Raw genomic sequence first — 23,678 nt, forward strand, 5'->3', positions numbered from 1 at the left:
GTGTCTCTCAGCCGCCCCTTTTTGGTTGCTTGGTGTCTCTCAGCCGCCCCTTTTTGGTTGCTTGGTGTCTCTCAGCCGCCCCTTTTTGGTTGCTTGGTGTCTCTCAGCCGCCCCTTTTTGGTTGCTTGGTGTCTCTCAGCCGCCCCTTTTTGGTTGCTTGGTGTCTCTCTGCCGTCCCTTTTTGGTTGCTTGGTGTCTCTCTGCCGTCCCTTTTTGGTTGCTTGGTGTCTCTCAGCCGCCCCTTTTGGTTGCTTGGTGTCTCTCAGCCGCCCCTTTTTGGTTGCTTGGTGTCTCTCTGCCGTCCCTTTTTGGTTGCTTGGTGTCTCTCTGCCGTCCCTTTTTGGTTGCTTGGTGTCTCTCTGCCGTCCCTTTTTGGTTGCTTGGTGTCTCTCTGCCGTCCCTTTTTGGTTGCTTGGTGTCTCTCAGCCGCCCCTTTTGGTTGCTTGGTGTGGCACTGAGCCTATTGGCAACACCCAAGGTGCACTGAGCACCCTGATTACTATGTTTGATTGAACTTCCGTTTCTACAGGCGTTTTTTGGGGGATCTATCACCTTCAATGCTTTGTGCTTCATCAGTTTCGGCTGACAGACTCCCTTTATTCAGAGATTTAGGTTTAAAAGGAGACTGAGAATCAAAACTAAGGAATGAGAAGCAGAAAAAAAATCACATTTCTCTTTCAGGTTGTTGCTAAACCTAGCAGTGAAACTTGGATCGTTCACCTGTTGGTTCTCAATCATTTCCTACAGTGTCAGCAGGGGTGGAGTTTGTACACCGAGACCCCTCCTGCGAGGAGTCCACACTGCGTATAAAGTGCGGGGGGGTTTCTACTGCAGCAAGATGCGTCCTAGCACAGGGTACATCAGCCAATCCTTCCGACACAGACCACTGCTCAGAGGGCTCATGCTATCTGACCAGAGTCCCACCCCTAATCGCGAACATGTTGCCCACCCATGAAGGGTTAGATAAACAGGGAATCAGTCCTAAGTGGAAATAAAAGGCTACAAATGTTAACTTCCTTCTCTGTCATGTCTTCTCTGCTTTTCTAGGCTCCGCCATCCATGGTCAATAATGAACAACGGCAGCACGCAGAACACATATTTCTCTCCTTTAGAAAATCAAAGTCGCCCTTCGCTGTATGCAAACATATATTAGGTGAGTATGTTTAAGCTTCTGGTAGGGGACATGGGAGCTGGGGTATTCGGTATAATGTGTTTGCTGTCTCTTCTAGCAGGGGATCACAGCTGATTCTTTCTGTGAGGTTAAACATTTCACTGTCTGTTTTTAAACAATGTTTTACTTCAAAGAATGATCTGTGATCCCCTGCTGTCCTGTCTGTATACTCTTTTGCTTCCTCGCCTGCCCAGGAGCTGTGGTATGATCAGACTATGTTCCTGTACGGTCAGACACAGCCATTACACAGTACACAGCAGGGCACATTTATAAGATTATCTCAGCACAGGAACATTTTATTTAAACACATCCAATTGTGGAAATTATTATTATTCCAAGATCTATTGATTAAAATTATTTTTTTTTTGTGGGAAAACGCCTTTAAACCCTTAATAACCGGGCCATTTTCCTTTTTGCGTTTTTATTTTTTTCTCCTTCTTGCCAGAGCCTTAACTTTTTTATTTTTGGGTCAATATGGCCATGTGAGGGCTTATTTTTTGCGGGACAACGACATCACTGGTTTTACCATATCATGTACTGGAAAACGGGGGAAAAAAAAACAAGTATGGAGAATTTGCAAAAAAAAGTGCAATTCCAGTGTTTTTTTTTTTTTGCCATGTTCACTGAATGCTAAAACTGACCTGCCATTCTTATTCCCCAGGTCATTACGAGTTTGTCGATACCAAACATGTACAAGTTCTTTTTTATTTAAGTGTTGAACAGAAAATCCAAAGTTTTCTTAAAAAAAAAACAAAGCAAAAACATTTTCCGAGACCTGTAGCGTCTCCATTTTTAGTGATCTTAGGCCTGGTGAGGGCTTATTTTTTGTGCGCCGAGCTGAAGTTTTTTTTCATACCATTTTGGGGTAGATTCAATGTTTTGATCGCCCGTTATTGCATTTTATTGCTATGTTGCAGCGACCAGAAAAACGTATTTCTGATGTTTTGAATTTTTTTCTCATTACGGCGTTTACCGATCAATTTAATTCTTTCTTTATATTGGTAGACTCTAAACATGGCAATACTAAACGTGGTTTTTTTAATTTTTTTATTCATTTATTTTTTTTATTTTGAATGAGGCGAAAGGGGGTGATTTAAACGATAGACAGATATTCTTTTTTTTTTTTTTTTTGCATTTTTCAATAGTCTCCATTGGAGACCTGAAGCTTCATTTTTCGGATCTCCTGTACTGCACACAGGTGATGTAATGAACTGGGATGTGACTGCAGGATCAGACTTCGCAGGGTTTGTTTGATGTCTGTTACCATGGAGACACTTGGGTCTTCATAGGAACAGTGTAAGCAATGCAATTTTTATATATTTTTTTTTGTTTTACAAATTTGTAAAGTTGCTTCATTTGTTCTAGATTAGTCAGGTCATTTGTGGCACCAGTCTAAAGAGCCTCATAAATGCTTTATTTACTTGTAAGATAGTTTGATATTTTGATGTCTGCTTCTGTTGTATGTAGTGACATAACTACAACTTTTTTTTTTTTTCTCCCTATGTTTTCCTCACAGAAACTAGTAAAGTGGACTACGTCCTTTTTCAAGCTGCCACGGCGATCATGGAAGCTGTTGTAAGAGAATGGATACTGCTGGAAAAAAGTAGCATAGAGTCACTCCGAACATTCCTACTAACTTATGTCTTACAAAGGCCCAAGTAAGTGCAGACGGCACCTCCATGGGATCTTTGTATCGGTCAAGCAAGTACTACAATGTGCTTGTATTAATGAATCGCTCCCATCAAAGTTTTTATCCTCTTAATATATTGCAGTCATCATATTATATACCACTGTGTACTTACAATTGCTCATTTTGCTTTTCTACCCAGTAAATTATTTTCTTTTCTCTGCTCTATGTTGAAATAAGTCTCTTGTCCCTCCATTTATTATTCCCCTTTTCAACTCCTGACCAAACTTCTCTCTCCTCCCCCCTGCCATATACTTTTGCAGTGACTTGTGCAGAGAAAATTGACCTCCTGTTTCTACATGGAGCTTAGAAGGACTCAGCTAGTCAGTTTTTAATCACGTGATGTCATAGACTTAATGGAAACCAGAGGAATTATCTGGGTAGAAAGGCAAAGCGAGCAATTGTAAGTACACAGTGCTATATAATATGATGACTGCAATATAGTAAGAGGATAAACATTTTGATGGGGGGGTGCTTCCTTAATAATTCCGTTATTCTTAGCTGCAGTTTTATAATGGACCAGCAGAGGGCGCACATTACACACACATTACACTTGGTTGTGTGATTTTGTAAAGCAGTATGATTATGTAAAATTGGGTGGGAAAAAAAAATGTTGGGGTTGTCTACTACTTTCATATTGCTGACGTATTCTTGAGATATATTATCAATCTTAGATGGGTGCGAGTCCTACCCCAATCCACTCCCTACACGATTGGATTTGTTAAAAGCTGAACACCTTAACTCGATGCAATTTTGTGGTGCCAATAAGTTACCATGATGGTCTTTGGCTTACAGAAGACCCCTGTGCCCACCGTGTTAGAACCTCTAAGAAGTCTTGCCTATATCTGGACTTAATAGGAGATCATGAATTTCACCATTAAACTACAAAATTAATAAAATGCAAAAACTATACAAATAAGGAGGCAGTACCAAATATGTACTAACATGTAGAATAAAAGTAATATGTTATGGTTCCAATTAAATCAACCAATTATCCTGCAAAAAAAAAAATAAATAAAAGTAATAAGCCGTCATATTTAACTGTGTTGATCCAAAATAGAAGAGTAGTAAATTTTGGAAATGCAAAAATTTTAAAAAATTTAAAAAAGTAAGGTCAAAATAGGTGGTCCTTTTAGGCTAGGGCTACACGGAGACTTTGGCCACAACACCCGTCATGCAACCAAGGCTCGCTTGGTGCCAGTGCTACATTGTAGCGCAATACAAGTGAGTGCAATCACATTGTGACCCCGAGGGTCCTGCGACAAGCAAGTCACAAGAAATCCAGTCTTGTAGGGTTTTTTTTTTTCAACTTGCTTGTCACAGTACCCTCGGGGTCGCATTGCGCCCTCCATTCACTTGTATTGTGCTGAAAACCGTGTCACTGAGCGTCAATGTGGAGCTAAGTGTGTGTATATCTATCTATAGCTCTCTTCTTAAAAAAGAAGCAGCACCAGCAAGCAAACAATACTGAATGGGTGCAAGTCCTCCAGGCAAATACCAAACCTTTTAAATAGATGCAAAAATATGAACACAAATCACTTTTTTTTTTTTTTTTTTTTTAAAAAAAGGGTGCTATTAGCCCATAAGGACTGATGCGACATTTTGGCTCCAAATGTGAGCCTTTCTCAAGCATACAGGTGCTTCTCATATAAAATTAGAATATCATTAAAAAGTTAATTTATTTCAGTTCTTCAATATAAAAAGTGAAACTCCTATATTATATAGAGTCATTACAAACAGAGTGATCTATTTGTGTGTTGATGATTATGGCTTACAGCCAATGAAAACACAACAGTCATTATCTCAGTAAATTAGAATACTGTATTCTTGAAAAATTATTTTAAAATCCTAAATGTTGTCCGACTGAAATGTATGTTCAGTAAATGCCCTCAATACTTGGTCGGGGCTCCTTTTGCATCAATTACTGCATCAATGCGGCAATGTGGCATGGAGGCGATCAGCCTGTGGCACTGCTGAGGTGTTATGGAAGCCCAGGTGGCTTTGATAGCAGCCTTCAGCTCGTCTGCATTGTTGGCTCTGGTGTCTCTCATCTTCCTATTGACAATACTCCACATATATATATATAATTTTATATTAGAACACATACTTCAAGCATGGACATGAGAAGGAGGCCTTAGACCGTTGTGATGAGCTCTCTGACGGATTCTTAGTATACTCGTTCTGCAATCAACAAAAGAATGCACAAAACAGAGGCTAATAGAAGGCCAATGGCAGAGGCTGATAGAAGGCCAATGGCAGAGGCTGATAGAAGGCCAATGGCAGAGGCTGATAGAAGGCCAATGGCAGAGGCTGATAGAAGGCCAATGGCAGAGGCTGATAGAAGGCCAATGGCAGAGGCCGATAGAAGGCCAATGGCAGAGGCCGATAGAAGGCCAATGGCAGAGGCCGATAGAAGGCCAATGGCAGAGGCCGATAGAAGGCCAATGGCAGAGGCCGATAGAAGGCCAATGGCAGAGGCCGATAGAAGGCCAATGGCAGAGGCCGATAGAAGGCCAATGGCAGAGGCCGATAGAAGGCCAATGGCGCAAAATATTTAATGAATCCCAATTCCTAAATAATTTTTAGCCCCCAATTACATAAATTTAAGTAAAAAAATAAATAAAATAAAAGTGTGTGTATGTGTAAAATATATATAGATGTAGATGGATAGAGAGAGATGTATATGGCAGTCCCAGAAAAGTTAAGTTTAGTGAGTTCTCCATTTTCTTTTGTGATATATCTTTTCTCTCAAATGTATTTATTTTGTGTACTTTTTAGTAAAACCCTTTTTTTTTTGCTTTGTTTCAGCCTCCAGAAATACGTACGAGAACAGATCCTGCTGGCAGTAGCCGTCATAGTAAAGCGAGGATCTCTAGACAAATCGATCGACTGTAAGAGCATATTCCATGAAGTCAACCAGCTGATCAGCAGCGGTAACCCCACAGTGGTAAGTGCCAGCTAGTACCCGCCACATGTTATAAATTACACACATTATTGTAGTTCTTGTTCTGTTCACCATCTTGATGATCTGGATAAAATGTTTTCCAAAACCAAAATGACAATTTATAAAGGGCAACAGAAAAGAAGATGCTTTACTTATAGATGCCGTCTAATCAATTCTTAGCACTTATAAGCTTACGTCGTGGTTTGCAATGAAGATGGAAATATGTTTCAGGAGCGGTCTAGTTTTATTTTTTTTCCAAAGCCCGTAGTAACATAAGTTACTTTCATGAATGTGTAATATTAAGCTGTGGTTTTATTTTCCACTCTTGGGAATGTTTCCACCAGCAGATACCGGGAGTCATTGGCTGCTCCTCATTTATCCTTTGCAGCAGGATAATGCTGTGTAATGTTTCACCGGTGTCTTGTAAGAGACTCCTTCCAGGATTCGGCTGGTATAAGGTCAAGCTTCATTACAGAGGGGTCATGGAATAGGTTGTCATCTCTGGTATGTAAGTAGAAGAGGGGAATATTAACCCTGGTTGCTCTCGGACTGTCAATCCTAATGCCCAAAAGTGCCGATCACTATTTTTTACTTTTTTTGGTTAGTTTTGTATTGCATTTGACACTTTTTTTTTTTTTCTACTGGAATATGGCTGCTAGGTTTCAGTGCTTCAGTTTGCTAATTAATTATTGCTGATTTTTACTTAAGCGCGGTTCCTTTCTTAAACATCTACAATTCCTTGGCCCCAGCTGCAGACCAACGTATGAAAAATCATCCGCAACCATTTTTTATGTTCATGTGACGTCTGTGTGATGCTTTTTCATACATCTACATTCAGAAATCTACATGATCAAATACAGTTTCCTAGATTTATTATAGAAATGTAACCATAAAAATCGGATGCCATACGCATGTTCTGATGGGAGCCATTGATTTTTTTTTTTTTTGCACCCATAGACTTGAATGGGTGAGTCCAAGACTCGGAAGAAAGTAGTGCATGCTGGAAATTCTTTATGTATTTTTCTCATGGACAGTCGTACCAAGAGAAAAATTGTTCATCTGAACAACCCTGTTGAATAACATTGTTAAGAAATGGGTCAAAAATCAGACAGCACGTCTGACTTATACTCTCGTCTGCATGAGCCCTAAAAGTGGCGACTGTGCTCACTTCCAACTTTCTTCATTTAAAGTCTGTAGAATTGATTCTTACTTTGCACTTCACATAACTTTAATTAACTTCAGTCTCATGCCAATTTGGCTAAAAAAAAATTCCTGCCCCTTGTGATAAGAGAATGTCTTTCGTTTTCTGCTCTCCCTCTATTCCGGTGTAGCTGGCATGTAACCACTGCAGCCAATCGGTGACGCAGTGATTGTCTGTCATTTGCCGACCATGCCAGAAGAGGAGGAGAGGACACAACTAACGGACAGAGGAGTGGCAGGGGATCAGAAGGAAATACAGTACAGACCAAAAGTTTGGACACACCTTCTCATTTAAAGGTTTTTCTGTATTTTCTGACTATGAAAATTGTACATTCACACTGAAGGCATCAAAACTATGAATTAACACATGTGGAATTATATACTTAACAAAAAAGTGTGAAACAACTGAAAATATGTCTTATATTCTAGGTTCTTCAAAGTAGCCACCTTTTGCTTTGATGACTGTTTTGCCTACTCTTGGCATTCTCTTGATGAGCTTCAAGAGGTCACCGGAAATGGTCTTCCAACAATCTTGAAGGAGTTCCCAGAGATGCTTAGCACTTGTTGGCCCTTTTGCCTTCACTCTGCGGTCCAGCTCACCCCAAACCATCTCGATTGGGTTCAGGTCTGGTGACTGTGGAGGCCAGGTCATCTGGCGTAGCACCCCATCACTCTCCCTCTTGGTCAAATAGCTCTTACACAGCCTGGAGATGTGTTTGGGGTCATTGTCCTGTTGAAAAATAAATGATGGTCCAACTAAACGCAAACCGGATGGAATAGCATGAAGCAGCAAAATGCTGTGGTAGCCATGCTGGTTCAGTATGCCTTCAATTTTGAATAAATCCCCAACAGTGTCACCAGCAAAGCACCCCCACACCATCACACCTCCTCCTCCATGCTTCACGGTGGGAACCAGGCATGTAGAGTCCATCCGTTCACCTTTTCTGCGTCGCACAAAGACACGGTGGTTGGAACCAAAGATCTCAAATTTCGACTCATCAGAACAAAGCACAGATTTCCACTGGTCTAATGTCCATTCCTTGTATTCTTTAGCCCAAACAAGTCTCTTCTGCTTGTTGCCTGTCCTTAGCAGTGGTTTCCTAGCAGCTATTTTACCATGAAGGCCAGCTGCACAAAGTCTCCTCTTAACAGTTGTTGAAGAGATGTGTCTGCTGCTAGAACTCTGTGTGGCATTGACCTGGTCTCTAATCTGAGCTGCTGTTAACCTGTGATTTCTGAGGCTGGTGACTCGGATAAACTTATCCTCAGAATCTTGGTTTTCCTTTCCTGGGGCACTTGGGGACACTTTCCAAGTTTTCCCAATTTTTTGGACTGACTGACCTTCATTTCTTAAAGTAATGATGGCCACTCGTTTTTCTTTACTTAGCTGCTTTTTTCTTGCCATAATACAAATTCTAACAGTCTATTCAGTAGGACTATCAGCTGTGTATCCACCAGACTTCTGCACAACACAACTGATTGTCCCAACCCCATTTATAAGACAAGAAATCCCACTTATTAAACCTGACAGGGCACACCTGTGAAGTGAAAACCATTTCCGGTGACTACCTCTTGAAGCTCATCAAGAGAATGCCAAGAGTGTGCAAAGCAGTCATCAAAGCAAAAGGTGGCTACTTTGAAGAACCTAGAATATAAGACATATTTTCAGTTGTTTCAGACTTTTTTGTTAAGTATATAATTCCACATGTGTTAATTCATAGTTTTGATGTCTTCAGTGTGAATGTACAATTTTCATAGTTATGAAAATACAGAAATGTCTTTAAATGAGAAGGTGTGTCCAAACTTTTGGTCTGTACTGTATATTATAGCACACTGAGGTCATATGTAAAGGTAGAGATAACCCCCGTAACATGTTTTGTGTTGGGAGACCATTCTCCTAGGATGTAACCAGGATGGTTTTTAGTTGTGCAATGACTACGGTCAGATGACTGAAATGCGTTTGCAAATGATTTTAATCTATTTCTGGATATGCAGCTGCGACTTCTCCTTTCATATGTTTGGTTTTGCTGAATAAAGACAGAGGCTTTTAAAGGAAGAATTTACGCTGGATTGCCGCTCTTTTCTGCCTCCTTTTGCCGCACTGCAAGTTTCCGAGTGCTCAATCCTTCTGTGGGTGAGCGGACATTTATCTGATTTTTCCAGGAAGGTTCTTGGCTATGCAAAACTTTGTATAAGGATATTTGCTATCACAAGTCCGGAATTGCTATTTACCTTCACATATACCGTATTTTTCGGATTATAAGATGCACTTTTTTTCCTCCAAATTTAAGAGGGTGAATGGGTTTGCGTCTTATAATCCAAAGTGAGCAGCAGTGGTATAGCGGGGTCACAGGGGGCAAGGTCGCTGCTTCAGGGAGGATACAAAGGTATTTTTCTCTCTGTAGCTGCTGCTGTAGGCAGACAGGCATGGCTTTATCGCTGTATACCAGCAGATTAACCCTATTTCTGAAGGTAAATAGTTTTTCTGGACATGACAGGTTCCCTTTTGAAGTTCGATATTCGCACACATCTGGTACTCTCTCCAATACACTAAAATACCACATCCTAGATATCACTCAATGAATTATTCCAGTTTCAAATCTTCCTTCATTACATAGAGGAATGCGTTGAGAGCAATAAAACATAAAAAATTATCAATGTAAACCAAAATTAATATCCCCTGAAGGTCTGGATTTGGAATGATACTCAAAATGAAAGTGGAAAATCGCATTATAGGCGGCGGATGCTCTCCTGAGAGATCTCCTTCTAGACCTGGATTAAATCTTCATTCAACTCCTGGACAGTCTGTGGTGCACAGTGGCGTTGGTGGATGGAGCGAGACATGATGTCCCAGATGTCATCGATTTGGATTCAGGTCTGGGAAACGGGCGGGCCAGTCCAAAATATCAATGCCTTCATCATGCAGGAACTGCTGACAGACACACTTCAGCCATATAAGGCCTGGCATTGTCATGCGTCAGAAGGAACCCAGGGCCCACTGCACCTGCATATGGTCTCACAAGGGGTCTGAGGATCTCATCCCGGTACCTAATGGCAGTCAGGCTACCTCTGGCGAGCACATGGAGGGCTGTGCGGCCCTCCAAAGAAATGCAACCCCACACCATTACTGACCCACTGCCAAACCGGTCATGCTGGAGGATGTTGCAGGCAGCAGAACGTTCTCCACGTCGTCTCCAGACTGTCACATCTGTCACATGTGCTGAGTGTGCACCTGCTTTCATCAGTGCAGAGCGCATGGCGCCAATGTGGAATCTGCCAATCGCCCTGCACGGTGTTGGGCTGTAAGCCCAACACCCACTTGTGGACGTCGGCTCTCATACCACCCTCATGGAGTTGGTTTCTGACAGTTTGAGCAGACACATAGATGTTAGTGGCCTGCTGGAGGTCCTTTTGCAGGGCTCTGGCACTGCTCCTCCTTGCTGGGTTGTTGCCATCCTATGGCCCCCTCCACATCTCCTGGTGTACTGGCCTGTCACCTGATAATCTGCTCAATGCTCTTGACACTGTGCTGACACACAGCTACCCTTCTTGCCACAGCTCACATCAATGTGCCAACCTGGATGAGCTGCACTACCTGAGCAACTTCTGTGGGTTGTACTGTAGACATTGCCTCAAGCTACTGTACCTCTAGGGGTGAGAGCAATGACAAAATGCAAAAGTGACCAAAACAGCCAAAAAGGATGCGAACAGAGAAATGGTCTGTGGTCACCACCTGCAGAACCACTCCTGTATAGGGGGTATCTTGCTAATTACCCATAATTTCTACCGGTTGTCTGTTCCATTTGCACAACAGGAGGAGAAATTGATTCACAATCAGTGTTACTTCATAACTGGACAGGTAGATTTCACAGAAGTGTTATTGACTTGGAGTTACATTGTGGTGTTTAAGTGTTCCCTTTATTTTTTTGAGCAGTTTATATAATATGGATTTTTGGTCTTTTACTTGGTCTGTACATTTGGGCAGTAAGTGAATACAGTCTCTAGACTGTGCAGTAATAACTTTGTCTTGTGATTCATTAGAATATAGGACGATTCATACGTGATGTCAATCTTCGAGCATCCTGTAGCCTGCGCCGGTCACATGTGCATTCTGCACAGCCCTGGTTTGTAGGGGCGGTTGAGTTTATTTGGTTTGTTACAGGCCGCAGTGAGAGGCGTATAGTGTTAATTTCCAACACATTGGAAGCTTTCATTGGTATAAGGTTCATGTTTTAGGCGTGTCATATGACCCCAGCATGCAATCCACATTCTTTCCGGTTGACATGCAAATACTATTCAAATAGTCCCAGAGCAGGTTGAGAAGCCGGGACGGTTATGCACAGATCAGAGGATGTCACGGACTGAAGACTGCGATAAAAAGGCCATTTGTCCTGGCAGCTGGGAACATCTGCACACCCCTAGACACTCCGTCATTCTGCTTCAGCAGCTGGAACCAGGACGCCTCTAGGGCTTTTACTCAATGATAAATATCAATTTGGGTTACTCAAAGCAATGAGTAAAGGAGGTTTATTAGTTGCTTGGATGTTTAAGTAACTCCTATAGACTTTAGCGGAGAAAGCGTTGCTCCTTCGAGACCTTTTATCCTTCAATTCTCACCTAGCAGACAGTGGTTTAGAGGAAACCACTTCTCCCCAAAAGTTTTACTTTTATCAATTAACAAAATGCAAATTGAATGAACAAAAGAAAATCAAATCAATATTTGGTGAGACCACTCTTTGCCTTCAAAAGTGCAACGAAAAATCAATTCTTCTAAATACACCTGTACAGTTTTTGAAGGAAATCAGCAGGGAGGTTGTTCCAAACATTTTGGAGAAGTAACCACAGATCTGTGGATGTCGCTTGTACAAATCCTTCTGTCTCTTCATGTAATCTCAGACTTAATGTTGAGATCAGGGCTCTGTGAGGGCCATATCATCACTTCCAAGGCTTTTTGTTCTTCTTTAGGCTGAAGACCATTTGGGGTTGTTGTCCTGCTGCTTAATAAATTTGGAGACCGACTTCTCCTTAATAGTTTTGCATGATGGATAAGTATCTGCCTTTATTTCTTAGCACTAAAGACACCATTATAGGAGTTCTCCAAGAAAGTGATAAACTGGCTCCCGTCACATAATTCAAACTGCAGTCCGTCCTAGTTATGTGTCAGGACAGATTGTATCAGTCTGAAGAAACACTGTTCCTGAGACCTGTGTCTCAGCTCATAAAAGCTCTTTATCATAAGCACACAAACCTCTGTGAGCTGAAGAGAAGGGCTTTTGCATGAGATTAAAGAAATCTTCTCCCTGGCTGACTGAGTGCAAAGAATTTTTTTGTCTCCAGTCTCAGGCCTTCGTGCTCAGTCAACCTAGGAGAAGATTTCTTATGTCGACTCGCAGAGATACGTGTGCTTACAATACAGCTCCTCTGTCAGTTGAGGCACACATCTTGGGATCTATGTTTCTTCAGACTGCAGCCTGTCCTGACACATGACTAGCATTGGTTGCTGTTTGAATTACATGACCGAACCATTTTATCACATTCTTGGAGAACCCCCTTTATTATTGAGCAAATCCCTAACTCAATTTTCTGAAATGCAGTCCCAAACTTGCAGGGAACCTCCACTATGTCATTGTTGCCTGCAGACACTCATTATTGTGTCGCTCTCCAGACCTTCAGTGAACAAACTGCCTTCTGTTAGTTAGATATTTCACATTTTGATTTCTTAGTCCTGAGCTGCTTTTTTTCTAAACCCCAGTCCCTATGTTTTCATGAAAAGGTGAATCACATGACCTTGTTCCCATGTCAAAGGTATGATGTTTTGGCCACAATTCTTTTATGAAGTCTGCTTCAGGCCAAAGTTCTCAGAACAGTAGGTGGGTGTAGCTGGGTCCCACTGGTTGCTTGCAGTTCCGAGTTGATGGAACTGCTGGACCTCTTCCAACTTTGAAGGGTAGTAAGCATGTGTTTTTTTGTTTTTTTTTAAACTGCATGAAGTATTTTTGGTCATTTAAACATTGCCCATTTCGTGGTGCTTTTTCAAAAGAGCTTGAACAGCACATCTTGAATACCTGGTCTGCTTTGAAATCATTGCCTGGGAGAGACCTTGCTAATGCAGTATAACTACCTTGTATCTTATTACTATGCTCAGACATAAATCTGTCTTCCACAGCTTCACCTTTTGTAGCAGAATTTGACTTGTCTAGTTTTTGAGCCTATTACACAGCTGTTTGTTTCAGTTAATGGCTGTTTCAATGTACATATCAAAATGATCATTATCACCAGTTGAACCTAATTTGTTACTCATAGACCTGTCTATAATCCTAAAAAATTCCCTGACTGTGCAAGTGTACCTACAAGAATTTATGATGTTTGATGAGAAAAGGCGTCACCCCAAATAATGATTTGATTTAGTTTTCTCTTTTGTTCATCCACTTTGCATTTTGTTAATTGATAAAATTAAATGAACACTTCTATTTTTGAAAACTTCCTTACATGTGCATATAATATTACATGATACTGCCGGGAAGGACTTCCTCCAAACCTCCATACATGTACGACTCGGGATTGGCACATTCTCAGGAGCTGATCCATTGTCAGCCGCAGCGGCTGTCATCTGTAACAGACAGCCGGACTCCTGCTGCAATGTCTGGGATCGAAGGTAACACAATTCCTACCCAAAATTGGATCATTGAGTGACGAGGATTTTTCAATGTTGCCGGTGTCCATAAGATGGCCTTACTAAATGCTCACAGGCAATAATTCACAGCAGGACAGAAGTATTACACTGTTTAATGCAAGTGATCGAGTGTTTTTTAATTCACAGTGAAAGACTTAAAAAAAAATATGACCAAACAAACTGTAATAGTGTTAGAGAATCTTTTAAAAAGCCATATATAATTTAATTATTTAAAGAATATAGATCATACATGATACATAAAACAATTGCATCTTTTTTGCTGGTGCATAATTGGCATTGTTTTACAGTAACAGCAAAGTGGATGAGATTTCAACACCTTTCATTCACTTAGTGTCGGGGGGGGAAACAATCTGTTTGAAAACCATGTGGAAATTCACTTGCACATGTCAATTTTTGTTGTGGATTTATTTGTGGCATTTTTTTTTTCATTGACTTTAATGGGTAAACAAAAACACCCGCTACAAACTAATTTATGGCAGATTTGTATATGGAAAACTGGTTCATTCCCCACAATCTGCAACTAATGGAAAGAAAGAAAAAAAACTTGTTGCGTCTGTGATCTGATGTCTTATTCCAGAAAAATCCATGTTTTTCTTAATATGTAAACGAGCTGTTAAGATCTATGGGCCGGACATAGATCTCCCTTATTTTAAATGAAAGGGGGAGTTACCAGTGTGAGACATGTAATGACTGTCTGCTCTCCTGATCTACATGTCTCACACTGGTAACACCTCCTTTCATTTACAATAAGCTCTGGGGGCAGATTCTCAGGGAGATCTATGTCCGGCCCAGAGATCTTTAACAGCTCATTTACATATTAAGAAAAATGTGGATTTCTTTAGAATAAAACATGGGATCGCAGATGTCAAGGTATCATTTAATTCAGCTTTCTATGACCTACATGCCCATATAGTTGGCTTACGAGGACTGATCCTACTGACAGATTCTCTTTAGGGTGACCATATCATATATAAATAAATATTAGTAATAATTTTACCTAGAAATTTACTGAATTGGTGGCTCATGTGTTTTGTGTTTATGGATCCTCATGCCATAATACATCATATCAGTAATCGGTGTGGAGAGATGCTGATGTGTGGGCTGCCGTGTGTTTATGTATGCAATGATTGATGTCTCCACTCTCGCTGATCTGTCCCTATAAAGGAGCAGCTGAGCCGCCTTTGTTAGCGCTAACCTTTTGTGAAGTTTATTTTGGGGAATAATGCTACTGGGCTCGTGCCAGGAGATTAAAGAAGACAATCCTCCCTGAGAACAAGAGGAGGCTGCTCGGCCAGGGAATGCTGCATTGAGTATGAGGTGCTTACAAGGATGGCTCTCGTCCTGCTGTCTTCACCTCGCACTGGAGAATTGATTATGTCGTCATATAACCCATTTGTTTTCTTATCATGGGCGTGCGACTTGGTACAACAGCAACAAGACACAGATCAGTTGGCAAATGTCTTTCTGCTGCTGTATCCTTAAAATTTTACACTGTAGGTTGCATGCATACACAAACTTTTTTTTTTTTTTTTAAACCTACATATTGCCGCAAGAAATGTGCGGCTTCTGGGGACATCCACGCGGGACTCAGGCAAGAGATGTATCAAGAAAATGCCAACGTTGGTTTTCCTAAAACGTGTTTTTTAGTTATTTGTATATAGACTTCTATTTTGACGTTTATTGCAGGAGAACGGTCAGGCCACTTCTTTTAACCACTTCACTGCTTTGGAAGCCTGAAGCGGTTAAAAGAAGCTCAAAAAGACTGAACTTGCGCTACAATGTCAAAACAACTTGCTGTGCAAAAAAGCGTTTGCCCCCTTCCTGATTTCTTATTCTTTTTGCATGTTTGTCACACTTAAATGTTTCAGATCACAAAACAAATTTTAAATATTAGACAAAGATAACACAAGTTAACACAATATACAGTTTTTAAATGAAGGTCTTTTTTTATTAAGGGAAACAGAAATCCAAACCTACAGGACCCTGTGTGAAAAAGTGATTGTCCCCTAAACCTAATAACTGGTTGGGCCGCCCTTAGCAGCAGCAACTGCAATCAAGCGTTTGCGATAACTGGCAATGAGTATTTTGCAATGCTCTGGAGGAATTTTGGCCAACTCATCTTTGTAAAATTGTTGTAATTCTGCCACATTAGAGGGTTTCCGAGCATGAACTGGCTTTTTAAGGTCCTGCCAATGCATCTCAATCAGATTAAGGTCAGGACTTTGACTAGGCCACTAAAATATCTTAATTTTATTTTTCTTAAGCCATTAGGGGAGGACTTCCTGGTGTGTTTTGGATCATTGTACTGCTGCATAACCCAAATGGCTTCGCCTTGAGGTCACAAACAGATGGACTGACGTTCTCCTTCAGGATTTTTTGGTAGACCACAGAATTCATGGTTTCATTTACCACAGCAAGTCTTACAGGTCCTGAATCAGCAAAACAGCCCTAGGCCATCATACAACCACCACCATATTTTACTGTTGGTATGATGTTCCTTTTCTTAAATGCTATGTTACTTCTACTCCAAATGTAATGGGACATAAACATTCCAAAAAGTTCAGCTTTTGTCTCATCAGTCCCACTATATTCTCCCAAAAGTCTTGGCGATCATCAAGATGTTTTCTGGCAAAACTAAGACGAGCATTCATGTTCGTTTTTGCTGAGCAGTCGTTTTTGTCTTGAAATTTGTCATGCATGCCATTTTTGCCCAGTCTCTTTCTTATAGTGGAGTCATGACCACTGACCTTAACTGAGGCAAGTGAGGCGTGCAGTTCTTTAGATATTGTTGTGGTGTCTTTTGTGAGGTCTTGGATGAGTCGTCGCTGTTGGGGTAGTTTTGGTCGGGCGGCCACTCCTGGAAAGGTTCACCACTGTTCCATGTTTTCGCCATATGTGGATAATAGCCTTCACTGTGATTTGCTGGAGTGTCAAAGCTTTAGAAATAGCTTTATAACCTTTTCCAGACTGATAGATCTCAATTACTTTTTCTTATTTGTTCCTGAATTTCTTTGGATCTCAGCATGATGTCTAGCTTTTGAGGATCTTTTGGTCTACTTCACTTTGTCAGGCAGGTCCTATTTAAGTGATTTCTTGATTGATAACAGGTGTGGCAGTAATCAGGCCTGTGTGTGACTAGGGAAATTGAACTCTGCTTCCTGAATGTGATAAACCACTTACCTTGACGTGCAGAGCTGGTGTGTCACTCTCCATAAGGAGAAACGCTACCCCTTAGACCTCAGTCCAGAGCCTCTCACCTAGCCAAATCAGTTCTCATACTTTGCACTGATGAGGGCCAACGGCCCGAAACACCGTGTCTGCAAATTGAGATTCTGATTTGGCTTTTGTCCTAAGTCATATTGCATGACTCATTAAAGGGTTGATTGTGACTTGTAGGATTGCTACTTCCAATAGGTGGCGCTATAGAGCTGAAGAGGCAATTTGCATGATAAACCACTGTTAATTTAAAGCGGGGGGGGGCTGGGGGGGCTAACACTTTTTCACACAAGGCCCTGTAGGTTTGGATTTTTTTTCCTTAATAATAAAGACCTTCATTTAAAAACTGCATTTTGTGTTTACTTGTCTTATCTTTTGTCTTATATTTAAATTTTAAACATTTAAGTGTAACAAACATGGAAAAGAATAAGAAATCAGGAAGGGGCAAACATTTTTTCACACCACTGTATATGTTCAACATTATTTTGATCATTTCTTTGGAGCTTTTTCAGGTGGATTATGGAGCGTACCCACCTGAAAAAGACATTGTGTGCACATACCCTTCAATTGAATAGAAAAAAGCCTGTTGCAGTTTCATCATGGATTTCAACCTTTAGGTCCGTTTCTGTGCAGATTATTATTATTTTTTTTGGATGATACTCCGATGATACAATAACCGTCATAATGCACAGAAGAGGCCGCAGACTGTGCTGCAGTATCCATGATGATAGCAGCGTGCAAACTCCACATTACTGTAAGGACGGAGAAGACCGTTTCGCATCACTAAAGAGCTAATCCTTTGGTGGAAATGCCATAAATGTCTATGGTTGGAATAACCTTTTAATGCATCTTGTATATTCTGCTGGAATTAGGGTGATTACTACTTGCAAAGGAAAAGTGTTGGCTGCAAAAAAAGTCCTCTTAAGTTGTAGCTGAATTGTCAAGTACCTACCAATGCTGCGTTTTTTCCCTCCGGTTAAACCTGCTGGAGGCTAATCCCCCTCTGTCATGGTCACTAATACCTCTTTAATGAGGGTACATCAGCACACTGCATCTGCTGTTTGAGTGTTCTTGAGAGTAAATTATTCCATTGACCTTTCATCCCGTAACCCTAATGCCGTTCTTGTTTCACTTGCACTGCTGCCCACTCTGGTTCCCCTACTGACCTCTACATAGCCGCACGTATAGCGGCAGCTGCTCCTCCGCCGTCCATATCCTCCTCGTGAGACCCTTTTTAAGAGTTACAAGCATTTGTATGAAGTGACTTGTTCTTAATGAAGGATCATCGATGATGAAAGATCACTCAGTTGTGTTGGTGAAACACGTGTATGCTATTGCAGGGTATTTTTTTGTGTTTAAAAGGCAGTACAAATGGAGGGGAAATAAAATAAGCGTGGATTAAGAGGTTAAATATGGTGGCTATTTTTATTTATTTTTTTATAATTTTATTTTTTAATGCTTTCATTAAAGGAGCGTTATCAACCTTTTGTCTTCAGGAGCTCACGGCTTCCCGACTTACTGCTCGCCTAGGGGTGGCACACACCGAAAGATTGACAGTTCGAGCTAGTGGCATGGTTGTCCTAACTGTGTGGTATCCCGTGCTGCAGCTCCGTCGTCTGCGTCATCGGAGGGGCACAGAGATCCAGCGATGTGGCCAGCTTCAGCGTATCACCCGCCAGCTCTAAAGCAAAGGGTCTGCAAGCACTCGCTCTTTACCTAGGCAACCGGCCACCTTTGATAGACTGCAGAAGTTGCTGGTAATCTAGGGAACTAACCGTAAACTAAAGAATTAAACCTTTTGTTCTTGAGAACACGTCATTTTTAGGAGGTTTGATTACAAAGGATTTTTTTGCTTTTATTTGGGGCTGTAGCTCAGTAGTTAGAGCAAACAGCCTGTGAACATTGGGAAGCACGTTGACACTGTGATGTGAGTTCGAGTCCCGGATGAGACTGGGTAACAGGAGTGAGAGGCAATGAATATATAATTTATCAACAATAATAAAAATGGGAATATATTTGTGAGGCCTAGTCCTCCCAGTAAGTTAGTGTAGGGAGTACAATTGGGGGAGAAAGGTTGAACTGGATGGACCTAGGTCTTTATTCAACCTACATTACTATGTTAAAATCACTTTGAAATTTCAATTATTTATAAAGAGGACACAACCCTCTTTAAGTAGCTGTATGAGGAAACATATGGTTTCATTTACTATTGGCCTCTAGCGTCTTTCCATCGCTGTAGCATATGCACTGGGAAACTGTGAACCCATTGCTCCTTTCTTACCTGTGGTAGACAAGATGTGGTCGGCACTTCTCGGCATTATTTGGGCGCGTGAGTGGTGGAGATCAATCCTAGTTATCGATTAGAAGAGAGACCACAGCACACCAATTGGTTACATTTGTTGTGTTCATGAAATATCCGTATTTCTTACATCAATCAAAGCAAAGCTTTTCGATCCCTTCTGGCTCTTGATCACACTTGATCACAGCCTGTGGAAACCGGTGGTCATATGTAGAATTGTTGACCCAGGCATTGTCGGAGTTGAACTTTTACAACAGCTGGAGAGCCACCGGATGGGAAACACTGACTGTGTATGAGGCCCACTGACTGTGAGAAAAGGATCAGGCAGATCAATTTCATCATGCCCCATCCTACTGTTTTACTATGGAGATAAACCGCAGCTAAAGGTGTCTAAACGCTGGTTTCTTCACCTTTCCCATGCACACATGCATACCTCTGATCCCTCAAGCAACTGTAGAGAGCTGGGAGAAATGTATATAACCACACTTGGTAGTATTCCTGCATAAAATACTTGCTGCTTCAAGTACTAGTACTGTTAAGTATGAATTGACCATTTCAAACCATTTTTGGTTTGTGGATGCGGATATGAGGCTGTTCAGGTCAGGAGCTCGCAGTCAGTCTGCCCATCATGGACCATGACATATGGATGTGTGATTGTAGCATTAGGAGAATGTAGAAGTTTTCACTACCTTTTAATGACACTGTAACTTTTTATTGTTGGATTGTTCTGACGTGGCTCAGTGGTTAGCACTGCAGCCTTGCAGCGCTGGGGTCCTGGGTTTAAATCCCACCAAAGACAAGATCTACAAAGAGTTTTTATGTTCTCCCCGTGTTTGTGTGGGTTTCCTCCGGGTTCTCCGGTTTCCTCCCACACTCCAAAGACCTACAGATAGGAATTTAGATTGTGATCCCCGATGGGGACAGTGCCCATAATGTCTGTAAATTGTCTGAATTGTAAAGGGCTGCGGAATATGTTGGTGCTATATAAATAAAATTATTATTATAAATGAAGATGCATTTATATCCGTTTTGTGTGTGTTTGTGCTATTTGGATAATTTACTGTCCTTGTTGGTCGAGAAGAAGTGGTTTTTTTTGTATTTTTCTTCTAATTTTCACTAGTTCTCTACTGTTCTATTGCGATCGCTGCCACTTGTGAATTGGGTTGGATACAAATGACTATAACATGATTTCTTGCAAGAGCCATATGTTCAGAGACAAAAATTTAAATCCGACCTAGTTCTCTAATGTTAGAAGAATAAAAAAAAAATCTAGATATAGAATAATAGTAGTAGTAATAATCTTTATTTCTATAGCACCAACATATTCCGCAGCGCTTTACAATTCAGAGGTTCATATACAACAGTCATAAGTAACATGGTCCAGCCATCTAGAGGGGATGAGGGATAGATAAAGGCTGCATGAGCTCATCACCAGCCAGTATCTGTAGTGCTTTTGGGTGCGGTGGAGTTTGGTGGAGACTTATGTTTGGAGAAATAGTGAATGGGCTATAAAAATATAATAGGACTTCGATTAGGGAACGCCCTAAACAGATGTGTTTTTAGGGAGCGCCTAAAACTGTGTAAGTTGTGGTTTGTCCTAATTTCTTGGGGTAGAGCATTCCAAAGAATAGGTGCAGCTCAGGAGAAGTCTTGAAGCTTGGAGTGGGAGGTACGGATTAGTGCGGATGTTAGTCGAAAGACGCTTGCGGAGCGTAGACAACAGGTAAGCCGATAAACAGAAATGAGGGAGGAGATGTAGGAGGGTGCCACGCTGTGGAGAGCTTTGTGGGTGAGAACAAGCTATTTAAACTGGCACAGAGCGGAGGAGTCCGAGTAACGATTAGCCGGATAAATGACCCTGGCTGCAGCATTAAGGATGGACTGGAGAGGGGAAAGTCGAGTGAGGGGGAGGCCAATTAATAGAGAGTTACAGTAGTCAAGGCGGGAGTGGATCAGGGCAACAGTGAGGGATTTTGTTGTTTCCAAGGTGAGAAAGGGGCGGATTCTAGAGATGTTCTTCAGGTGCAAGCGACAATAGAAATTATTGGCAAGCGACAGGTCTTGCTTTTTTCTTTTTATTCCTTTATATACCTGGCCTAAATATTGCTATAACCCTGTATTCATTATTGTGTTCTGTTTTCTTTTTCTTTAAACAATGTATGGACAGATACGTGTGTGTATGTGTGCATCCAGGTCATGCTTATTTAAAGGGCCATGCTTTTAATAAGTGTTATGTAGTAGTGACGGAGCGGACCATTGATCCTGATGTGACAGCCCGGAGGGCCTGCGTCTCGTGTAATTAGTACAGTCATGTATCAGACACAATTGCGTCCTGTCATTCTGTTTTCGCTGCCTGCGCTGCCGCTGCTGCTGTTTACAGTTCACATTAACCTCCTGAAAAGGGTGAAATAGCTGCCATTGTTGTGGACTGGCATTGTCGCTGGAAGGAAGGCAGTGACACACTCCTCCTATTCAAGTCTGATCTGTTTAGGTATCGGCCGGCTACAGGGATTAGGCTCGGCGTGTGCTAGCTAAGATAACAAGCGCCTGTAAGGTCAAGGTACTGACATGAGAGGCATTTATGTATAGGGATGCGCCAGTTGGTGGCACTGGGGCTTGACTCTCAGCTGTCGTATGAGCCTGCATAAATAGTATCATTGCATCTTTAATCTTTTGCTGTAGGGAGGTATGGGATATAGTCCTGTCTATTGACTGTGTGGTGCGCTCTTCCCCCATGGGGGGTTTTGGAACATTTTCTTATCTGCCCTCCATCTTCATACTCTTCTTTTTAATCACTTTTTTTTTTTTTGTATTGATTAGTATAGTTGACCAGGATTTGTAATACAAGGGGATACAATATGTACATTTCGGAGTCGATGAACTGTGTGCACCACTTAAGTGATATGAATATTGTGGGTGTGTTTATTTTTTTTTTCTTCTTTTTTTCCTTTCTTTACTTTAGATGCAGCAACTTTTTAGTAACACTAACTATAGAGTTTCCAGGTTTTTCCAAGTTAGTTCAGCCTAATTTGCTTTATATATATATATATATATATATATATATATATATATATATATATATATATATATATATATATATATATATATATATATATATATATATATATATATATATATATATATATATATATATATATCTATATCTATATCTCAGATAATTTTTATTAACAAAAAAATGTAAGAAAAAAAAAAAAATCAAGAAGAACAACATTCCAACATTTCGCCTAATTTGTTTTAAAGGGAATCTGTCTGCAGGTTTTTGCTATGTCATCTCAGAGCAGCGTGATGTAGGGACAGAGACACTGATTCCAGCAGTGTCACTTACTGGGCTGCTTGGTGCAGTTTTGATAAAAATCCCTGTTTTCTCTGCTGTAGATGTAGCAGTGTTCAGAATACAGATCTTTGTATAACCCCGCCCACACACCTGATTGGCAGCTTCCTGTGTACACTGTACATTGTCAGCCAATCAGTGATGGGGGCGGGGTTATGCATATTAGCTTGCACAATCCTAGTATGGTAATGATCATCTCCTGCTGATAAAACACTCTAAGCTGCTGAATAAGTGACACATCCTTGGAATCGGCGTCTCTTCCCCTACATTTTGCTGTTTTCAGATTAAATGGCAAAAACCTGCGTCATTAAGTGTACTGCTGGAGCTGTGATCGTGTCTGACCTCCACCCATCTGATATTGATTGCCTATTCTATTATTCTATGGATAGGATAGGTCTTGTAACTGGACAACAACCCCTTTAAATTGAAGTCTGCAAGGTGTCGCCGGTTGTGGGAACGTAGCCTAAAAGGAACCGGTCAGCATAAAAAAGCAGTATATTTTGCAGACGATATGTTATAGAGCAGGGGGAGAGTATTGATATATAGTTTTGTGAGAGAAGATCTACGTTTAATTAATTTAAACTCCTGCTTTCTGGGATATTTGGTCCGTGTCGCACACATGGACGTCTGAATGAGGGACAAGACTTTGGATCCTTTTTCCCCTCTCCACATTGTTGAGATCTGTGTACAACACCCTCCCACTTATGTTAAATGTAATGTCAAGTTATGGTTATTAGGTAGGGGCGCTGGTGAGTATACTTATTTGACCTGCTATTTGTTGCTACCTATTTGTTGCAGCAACCATAAGTTGCAGTATGGGGAACTAAATGATTAATAAAGTGGTATCTGCGCTGGATTAATAGGGCTCAAAAGAAAACCATAATGAATAGTAAATAAATAAAATTAAATATTTTAATTTTGTTGATGTATATTAAAACACTTTAACATTTGGATGTACACAATAACAACGGAGTAGGTTGCACGTGGAGGTATTAGATGTAGAAGTTCCTGGGTGATACCAAGGGTTAATCAACAAAATTAAATATTTTATTTTATTTATTTACTATTCATTATGGTTTTCTTTTGAGCCATATTAGTCCAGCACAGATACCACT

The 23,678-nt window shown here is 40.9% G+C and overlaps 1 protein-coding gene across 1 annotated transcript in view; it reads left to right on the forward strand.

Moving 5' to 3' along the window:
• XPO4 (exportin 4) overlaps window positions 1-23,678 on the forward strand; it is a 101,221-nt gene that overhangs the window by 19,999 nt on the left and 57,544 nt on the right. The window contains exons 2-4 of the mRNA XM_073662345.1: window positions 1,048-1,153; window positions 2,688-2,829; window positions 5,667-5,805. Of these exons, the coding sequence (XP_073518446.1) occupies window positions 1,048-1,153; window positions 2,688-2,829; window positions 5,667-5,805 (387 nt within the window). The remainder of the gene's footprint in view (window positions 1-1,047; window positions 1,154-2,687; window positions 2,830-5,666; window positions 5,806-23,678) is intronic.

Source organism: Phyllobates terribilis, unplaced genomic scaffold, assembly GCF_046119375.1.
Source record: "Phyllobates terribilis strain yellow unplaced genomic scaffold, ASM4611937v1 Scaffold_2__4_contigs__length_985480577, whole genome shotgun sequence".
Taxonomy (NCBI): domain Eukaryota; kingdom Metazoa; phylum Chordata; class Amphibia; order Anura; family Dendrobatidae; genus Phyllobates; species Phyllobates terribilis.